Source organism: Anneissia japonica, unplaced genomic scaffold, assembly GCF_011630105.1.
Source record: "Anneissia japonica isolate Jap-2015-1 unplaced genomic scaffold, ASM1163010v1 scaffold1626_len201304_cov172, whole genome shotgun sequence".
NCBI lineage: Eukaryota > Metazoa > Echinodermata > Crinoidea > Comatulida > Comatulidae > Anneissia > Anneissia japonica.
The window spans coordinates 156,878-166,640 of NW_022748627.1; the positions used below are offsets into that span (position 1 = coordinate 156,878).

Genomic DNA, 9,763 nt, shown 5'->3' on the forward strand with positions numbered 1-9,763 from the left:
TCAGCCATCTGACATCACATGTTCCTATTCAAGCCTTGGTATTATTATTATTAGTATCTATACTGCTACATGTACAGCAAAGCCTAATTTGAATATTATTTTGGTTTTCTAGCTGTGACACACAAACTAGTTTCTAGGTTATACATGGATCCACTATGTGTGATCATGTATGTCAGTTGTACCAGAGAACATACCTCAGGGTTAAAACTGCTGCTATACCATGTAGGTCTTTGTGGTCTAATGGTATGACACTCTCTTACCATACAACTGAAAAAGGGACTCTTCATTGATGTTGACCATTACTTATAACTTTTTTACATTTGTAAACTTGCTGTGGTAAAGTAATATTTAGATAACATGCTTTCACTCAATATGAAAGTCAACTGCTTCTGATAGGAGAGATGCCTGTCAAGATAGATAAACAAACTGTTTACCAAGTTTTATCTTCACAGTGTAAACTTTCAAAGTGATGTTTGAATTGTCATGTGTGTCCCTTACTATAATAATGAAAGTAAATTTAGAAGGTGCAAATAAACAAGGTCTCTAAGCGCCAGGCCCAAGTATACAAAAGAGACAGTGAACATAATGTAAAAGTAGAATAAAGATGTAAAAGATATTAAAAATAATATTGAATGGTTTGTAAATATTATCTTATGGCTAGTTTTTACAAACAAGTTCAGCAATATTTATATTTTAGAATATATGAACTGCAAGGTTAAAACATTTTCAACAAAGAAACAAGAGAACTATAAAAGAAAAAAAATTAAATGAAAATCTTTATAATTGCAGTGTGCATTTTATGCTTCATAAAGATTTCTTTTTAATAATTGTTGTATCTCATTTTATTGTGGTAGATATTTTGCGAAATATATTATACTGGGTTGGCATTATTATTATAGATTATTGATATATTTTTAATTATTATTATAACAATTTTTTGTTTGTTCTTCAGGTATTCTTGACTCAAGTGTATGAGAGTACGGACATCTATAACTTAGGAAGAATGGTCTTCACCCTGATGAAACACGAAAGGCCAGAGCCACAGTCTACGCCAAATATGATTGCTCATTGTGGTATGACAGACTGGCGGGTTGTTCCTGCTGGATATTCCAAACCTTTCACTGATCTGTTACAGGAGATGTTTGCTAAGGATCCCCAGGATAGACCTACTGTGAAAGAAGCTATATTAAGGTTAAGAAATAATTGTTTGCAAGAATTATATATTTAGATGCTCGAAGCAATGACTGCCAGATAATGATGAAGATAATATACAGTACACTTAATTTCTAGAACTTTATAGTCACTCACTGCAAATTGAACTTACTAGTATGTAACCTTTTTTTTATGTTCCATCTGGTGGAGCAGTGTTAGAAGCAATGGGTTTGCCATTCCTTTCTATGGTGTTGAGTTTACATACTGTAATGCTTGGTAGTACATCATGCTTAAACCACCTTGCACCCATGAACCTACTGCTCTGTTGCCAATACTACTCTTAGGGTTTAATAATATGTACGGTCTGTCATTAGCTATAATTAAAAACTTAAATTCCAAATTTTGATTGCCTAATTTGTATATTTAAGTATAAAGTAAACAAAGAAAACAACTTTCATCACTAAATTTACCACCACTCGGAACTGACAAACATTCAGTCCTGACACATAAAAGAATTTACTAAATTTGCACTGTGCCTACAAGAGGCAAGCAAGTGTACTAGGTTAGGATGATGATGAAGTAAATAAACCTAAAATTTTAAAATTCTCAGTTAATTAACAGATTATGAAATAATTTCTTTCCTGTAGTAGACTTTTATGTCTAAAACTAAAAACACCTTTTTTTTTTCTCTTACAAATCCATTTGTTGAATTTCTTATTTAAAAAAAAAATAATAAAAAATAAATAATATAAAAACTGAAAGCAAATTAGTCTTTGGTACTGTACAGGGGGCGGGGAGACCTCCCCCATTTTTGCGCCTCCCCGCAAATCCTGGTGCCACCACTGATGCTTTATTAACACCTGGGGCAAACTGACTTGTTCCCTCATGTTCCCTCAAGTACCAACACCATGACAGTGAACGCAGGAGAGGTTCCGTGACCACTATTCTGGCAGATTGTCAAAAAGCAAAATGAATCCACTATATAAAGACACCAACTATTGCAGGTATACAAAAGTATTAATATTAAAAACGTTTAACAGATACAACAAAATGAAGATAAATCAAGTTTCAGGTAATTATGTATACTGCAAAAATTAAAGTCGGTAACAGAAATCGGGATTTCATCCCACATCTGCGTAAATGAAATGAAAAAAATCATCAGCATGTGTACGTGCACACTCCTTTGGAATTAGGGAAATGTATTACAGTTTTATATTGAAATAACTGCCTATGATTGTCCTATCCATTGGTATTAAATTTTATTACTGATGATAATCTGACCTTCATTTTAAAGGTCAACTAGACATAATATTAATAAATATTAGGTTACTAGATTCTTACAGATACTTAAATATTCATTTTAAACATGGAACTGCTTTTGAAAGTATTGAAAAAGTCAGTACATTGAATGTAAGTTCAAAAAAAGATTTGCAGACTTTTGCATGAAATTTCTGCGAGACAGTTAAAGAGATTATGTATTATTTAAGTATCTTTAGATATACCAGGAAAATATTTTCTTAATATAATTTTAATTAAGATCTAAGAACTTACTTAACTATACAAAAGAAATTCAAAAGGCAGACAGTATATCCTGAAGCTTCAACAGAAGACCTTCTGTCTAGCATGGGCCACTGAAATTTGTTCCATATATAAATCTCCACCATTATAATTTTCCATATACTGTTGTATTCAATGTTTTTGATAGGGATGAAAACTGGATTGTGTGGATGATAATGAAAAATCATTTAGCATTTGATTAGTGGAATATCATTTTTTGCCAAATCTGTATTTTCTAATAATTATATGGGCAATAATTTTCCTGATAATTGGTCTAGCAATAATTACTTTAAATAATGATGCAGAATTGATTTGTTTCAGGAAACTGAAAGGCCATTTTATGACTATTGTTTTAGCTTCATTTTCGTTTCTAATGTAATAAGTTCGCTTAGATGAATAGGTAGTTTTCGCCGCACAATGTTAACCTTAACTTTACCGTTAGTACCGAACACACTCTGCCCCTTTTGTAAACAAATCGAAATACGCATGCCCAAACCCGTAACTAACATACGTCAAGCACGTAAAATCCTGAAATTAACGTACTCTGCAATTCAAGATGCTCAAATATGACGTCATCCGTTAGCGCTAAGGTTAAGGTCATGCGGCGAAAACTACCTACTATCTCTGATTACATGATTTAAGCTTCAAAGAAGTGAGACTAGTTGGCTCGTAGGTTGAGTACTGGCTTGCAAGTATCTTTGATGAACTAGAATATGTGTTCCTCTATGAGCACTGTATTATTTTCTATTTGATTATAGAATATAATGTCATGCACATGTTACTTCCGATGACCATTCACGTGGGTCTTAGCCTGTATGTGCTTAAATTGACTTTGAAATACTTCCATGCTTTGAAGCTTCTAGAACTGCTCTTAAGCTTGACACTCTCTGTGTCGTACGGATGGTCATACGACCCTCGTATGCCAAACCCAATTCCGCTCTCAGTGAGCGATAGATGACGCAACGCCGTCTGGTGATTGTCAATGGCAGTCTGAACGGATCATTAAAATCGAACTGTTGCATGCACATCATGGCGTTGCATTCTTCATAGAATAATGTCGGCCAACGACCATTGGACGTAGTGAATGCTTGGGTTTATTGTCCTGCAATGGCAATTTTGCATGAATTCATGGGGTTGTTACTTTGCAGAAGATGCTGTTTCTTGATTTGTCAACGTTATCTTTTCTATTCTTATATTTTCTCTTGACATTGAGCTTCTTTAAATACACAGAGCATTGTTATCAAGTGTTTGCACCATATGTTTCCTCCTGCTGTATGTAGTGTTCTTTTGAAGTAGGCTTTATTTTAGGAGACCTCTTTGGCTTATCTTAAGATGGAAGCGACATACACACATGTGGGAAGCATGATACCTCAACAACTAAAACTGTGGTAACATTAAACAAAGAAATGTATTCAGCAAATGTAAAACTTATTATAAATATACAAATTTTGTTTTGTAGGACGTCTATGATGCTCTATGGACCAAAAATTGATGAAGTTCAAAGTCAACAGGATTGCGACCTATGGGTTGTATCACAGTGTTCACGATTGGTTGCGCAAATGCCTGATTTAAGAGACAGGTAACCTATTAGTTTTGTATAGTTAACATTTAATACATTCCAAGTAACGTATTAAAGTCACTTTGTATTTGATATAAAGCCATGTGTAAATGTCACTCCGTATCCTGGTTGACATAGTATAAAGATTAATAAAATAACAATGAAACACACTTAGCATTTCATTCAGTTTACTGTACTGTATATTGAATTTGATTGTAATTCTTCACCACAATTTGCGTTAGTTGGTGTATTTCATTTTGTCTCTAGGCTTCAGATGGACAATGGCCAGTAGCATTAGGCCTTCCAGCAGAATTGCACTGGGCCCTACTCAGGGAGTGGGGATTAAGAATATAATAATAATAATAATGGTAGCTTGTTAAGCCCTCTATGCACTTCACATTTCCTTATCGCCGGTCATTTGATTGAACGCGTATGGAACACAAACTCAAGCTCCCTGGGGGAGTATTCTATGACGTTGCAGCAGCTGCATCAGCTTATTTTTGCGTTCAACCCTATGGTACCCACCGTGAATCCTATTAACTGTAAAGTTTCACTTGAACTGTTAAGATTACTATTATTATTGTTATTACAATGCATTATCACAGCAGTTCTTAATGTTTGCACACCTTGCACATGGCAGGCCCAACGGTTGGCGAAGGTGGTCATATAACAGTTTACATAATAATCAAATTAATAACAAATAAACCAGTATATCTGCACCATTGTCCAGCCTAATTTTTAGCATTTTAACCCACTTGGGTGTGGTACCAATTTGCTGCCATGGGGAGGTGGGTGCTCCTTGCATCCCCACACCCCTGGCCTACGCACATGTTCTTATCTAATGTGAGGGTTAGTTTCAGGATGGTTGATGGGTTTATTTTCTTTATTCTTTTTCACTTTCTGTAAGCGCTTTGAGATGATTTATAATTGTGTAAGGCACTATCCAAGTTGATTTCCATTTCCTTTTCCATTCTTCATTCCACTATACTTCTCTCTGTACCTTTCTTATTCCTGCATCCCTTCCTTGTGCCTCCCAGTGCCTTTGCCTATGACTCCCATTCCTGTTTCACACTCAGCATTATCATTATTATGAATATTCATGTTTGCTTATTTCATTTGTATTTTAAAGGGATTGTAGCAACATGGCAACAGAGGAGCTAGCTCATGCTCTTGACTGGGAGCTTTGTACAGATTATCTAACAGAAGTATCCAACAATGAACTTTGGCAGTTAATATGCAGCTTGCATCGAAGGTCTGGACACAGGTATGTCACCAAACACTAGGCTACCTTGATTTGTTAGTCATACAGCTAATACCATATCAACCTTCATAACAAATAAATATAATGTTTCTGGTAATTTTTTGAAAACATACATGTGCAACTTCCACCCCAACATCCACCCCACCCCCTTCCTCAATAGCATACAGTCAGTAAAATTTGCAACATCTAATCAGAAGAGAGACAAACTTAAAAAGTGTAACATGTAAACCTAAATGCAATAGCCAGCATGTTTTATTAAGACCCGTACCCTTAAGATTATAAACCCAAACGTCCACCTGCCAACTGTTTCCATTTCATTACATTAATTTCCCATCTGTATCTTCAGACCAAAGCCGCTATGCCAACCACTACCGACTCCACTACACCTACTACACTACACCAACACTTTCCACTAGGTCGACCACTGCACTGTCTCAGTCTACTCTCATTGAACTGACTGCTTTCACTGCACCAACCGGTTCCACTACACCAACTGTTGCGCCATCTGCTCTCATTAAACTGACCGTTCCCACTGCACCGACCGCTTTCACAGCACCAACCAATTCCACTACGCCAACTGCAGGGCCATCTCCTCTTATTAAACTGACCGCTTTCACTGCACCAACCAATTCCACTACACCATCTGCAGGGCCGTCTCCTCTCATTAAACTGACCGCTCCCATTGCACCGACCGCTTTCACTGCACCAACCAATTTCACTACGCCAAATGCAGAGCCGTCTCCTCTCATTAAACTGACCGCTCCCACTGCACCGACCGCTTTCACAGCACCAAACAATTCCACTACGCCAACTGCAGGGCCATCTCCTCTTATTAAACTGACCGCTCCCACTGCACCGACCGCTTTCACTGCACCAACCAATTCCACTACACCAACCAATTCCACTACACCAACTGCAGGGCCGTCTCCTCTCATTAAACTGACCGCTCCCACTGCACTGACCACTTTCACTGCACCAACCAATTCCACTATGCCAACTAATATGCTGTCCACTCTCAAAGCATTGACCGCTCCCACTGCACCAACTGCTTTCACTGCACCAATCAATTCTACTACAATGACCTGTCCCACTGTGCTGTCCATTTTCGATGCACCAACCAGTCCACTATGCTGACCACTCAAATTTTTTTCAACTGTTAAATTATATTTTTCTACATTATTCAACTTTTTTTTCCCTACAGAAAGGAAATGAATACTTGAAAGACTCAACATGGAAATAATACCATGCAGTAACAGATAACATTTTGTGTCGCTGTGTGGATTACTTTGTATCATGGGATAGTATTTTGTAGAGGATGTCTGTGTTTTACAATTGAAACGTAAACCATACCAGGACGTACAAAAACATTAAGGATATAAACATTTAAATGGCGTGACCTGCTAGAATAAACACAGCCTCTTGTTGTCCGTGCAAAACAGTTGTAAATAACGGAGCGAGAATGTGAATCTAGCCAATGGCTCTGACAACATATCCCATTTTTTGACAATTAACAAACTGGATAGATATGTGGTTACGGAATTATGAATTCATGGTTGACTTCCAAATTTGAAGATTTGAATCTATCCATCTATTATCACTTCTGCATATTTTACCCTGGTTTGCTAATGGAATATCATGTTCTCAGTACAATAGAATTAATTCAAGTTTAACTTGAATACTATGCTTATCATCATTTATCTTATTTGTGGAAATAACACATTACAGTATGTTGCTATGTTATATTGCTACACTGATTGATTTGATTCCAAGTTTGTAGATCATCTGGAATGTATTGTTTGTTGTTCACATTGGAACAGAATTTGAATGTGTCATGTAGATTAAATGCCAAATGAAATACAATATCACGTTTAGCGTAAACAGCTATATCTAATAGCCTTACAGTGGTTGACGTTTATCATTATCTTGAACAATGCTCACTCTCCCAGGCAACAATATTACATTATAAGAATGTTACAATAACATTACAGTTTGGTGTTAAAAACATTATTTGCATAGAACCATATTAAGTACATGATTATAATCTAATTTTGCAACGTCATAAAGTTTGAACGCTCCTAAAACATTGTGTGAATGCTATTTTGTAACGTACCAAACCATATGTATTGTGTTAGTTGGGCTGTGACTTCCTGCTGTTTTAATATTTTCAATGATTAATCAGAAAAATACTGTAGAAGATGCGCATTGTTACTCCATAAAATGACTACTGTTGTGCGCCATAATCGATTGTACGTTATGTTCTTTATTAAAACAGTTGATTCTATGAACTTGCAGTGGAAAGATAGGCTGCCATCAATAAAGTCGCATAAATTATTTCCAAACTATTTTTCATTTGAGTTCGATTAATGGGCCTGTATGTAACACTGTCTTGCACAATATTGCTGAATAATGAAAAGGAAAATATAGTGGATGCAAATGCAATTTGTATTTATGAGAATGTAGAAATGGAGACTGGGGATTTAATGTCAAAACCTATGCTTCTGCTTTGTACATAATTATAGAAAATAATTATTATAAAATATTATTGTAATAATTATATAAAGGATTAATTATGGTCTGTGTACCAGATTTATTGTGTGTTTCTGTATGAGATGTTAGCTAATAACAAGTTATCATCTGAAAAACAATTATAGTTATAATTATAGGTAAAATATTGGAATTTATATAATTTTCATACTTAATTACAATGACACACAGGTGGCAGGCTCACAAGTGAAAATTGAATATTTCAGTGGTATGGTTTATTGCAGGGGTGGGCCTAAAAATGGGTAGAGGGGCAAACTGGATTTTTGGTGTAACACTGAGAGCCACAAGTAATTATGGTTGAAATTTGACATTTCCAATGTACTTGCATAAACTACATACACCAAAAAGTTTTATTTTCAGTTTTATTGTTGAGTTTTACAGATGTTCAATATCGGGCTGTAACTACAGGGGGGTTTTCTAACCACAGGCGGTAGGCAAGCTACACACATGATATTTAATATATTTTCATGGGCTACAATAAAATTGCCATTGGGCAACATGAGGCCGACAGGCTGCACTGTGCCCCCTGTCATGTATTATATTATTCCCCATATCTGCATGTGTTTTTAAACACCTCCATAATCCCTTATGTAGTATACTATTATTATTATTGTTGTTATATATTTATATCATTTCACTTGTAATACCCAATATTGACAATGATTAACAATAATATTTTAGATATGTACATTGTAGGTGATATATAATATACTTAATTATCAATGATTTTTATAATTCATAATGAAGTATATAGTATACTTAATTATGAATAATCATTATAGTTAATTAAGTATATTTTTAATTATGATTACCTAGTATTTAAAAAGAGTAAAACAAACTTGTTTATACTGTAAGTGTCTGTATCAGACACCTTAGTACTGTCTTAATAATATCAAGATATTTATCTTAGTACTTGTACTCCAGTTTATTGGAGAAAAGTATTTTTAATATAATAAAATAGTTGAAGTATTAGTAATAAGCTGTAAGTGGATATATTAATTTAAAAATAAGATACTGTCTGTGTTGAGGTAAGAAACTACATGAAGTTCAATATTTGAATTTCTTTGTATAGTAGGCAAGTTGTTACATTAAAAATTAGAATAAATCTTTTTTCATTGCCAGTCAACAGAAATATAAAAACATCTGTTCTATATGCTTGTCTTAAGTTACCCTTAAATTGACTGTTAATCAATTTTAAGTTTTTTCCTTGTAATTAAAAGTTTGTTAGTCAGCAAACATTGAATTCTTGTAGTAAATCTGTGTCGAATTAGAAGTTGTAAATTTATTTGATCTTTTTTTTTAATGAGCAATTATAAATACAGGTCTTACTTCAACTAAAGACCACATTTAGGACTGGGGTTTCCATGGTCTTTAGTATCTTTGGTCTCTAAAATAAAAAAGATATTTGTTAGTATGGGACCACAGAAAATTGGGCTTTAATAAATACTTAGACATGGCACTTAGAGACATTGTTTACTTGTGGCTAAAAATCGACCTATTTTCATTATTATTAAAGAAAAGGTAAGCTGAATGTAAAGAAAAAGCAGAAAAATATTATGCATGAGATTCAAAGAACAGAGAAAATAAAGAACAGAAGGTGGTCTTTATTTGTAGGGGTCTTTAATTAGAGGGAGACCTGTAAATTTAATTAAATAAATAATTTTAATTTTAATTGCCTTTTAAGGATGTTT

At 34.6% G+C, this 9,763-nt stretch overlaps 1 protein-coding gene across 5 annotated transcripts in view; it reads left to right on the plus strand.

Moving 5' to 3' along the window:
* LOC117120918 overlaps window positions 1-9,328 on the plus strand; it is a 31,251-nt gene extending 21,923 nt beyond the window's left edge. For all 5 annotated transcript variants that reach the window (XM_033266017.1, XM_033266019.1, XM_033266016.1 and 2 more), the window contains exons 8-11: window positions 953-1,191; window positions 4,169-4,288; window positions 5,397-5,531; window positions 6,730-9,328. In XM_033266017.1, coding sequence (XP_033121908.1) covers window positions 953-1,191; window positions 4,169-4,288; window positions 5,397-5,531; window positions 6,730-6,748 — 513 coding nt within the window. In that variant the 3' untranslated portion in view covers window positions 6,749-9,328. The remainder of the gene's footprint in view (window positions 1-952; window positions 1,192-4,168; window positions 4,289-5,396; window positions 5,532-6,729) is intronic.
* The last annotated feature ends 435 nt before the right edge of the window (window positions 9,329-9,763 follow it).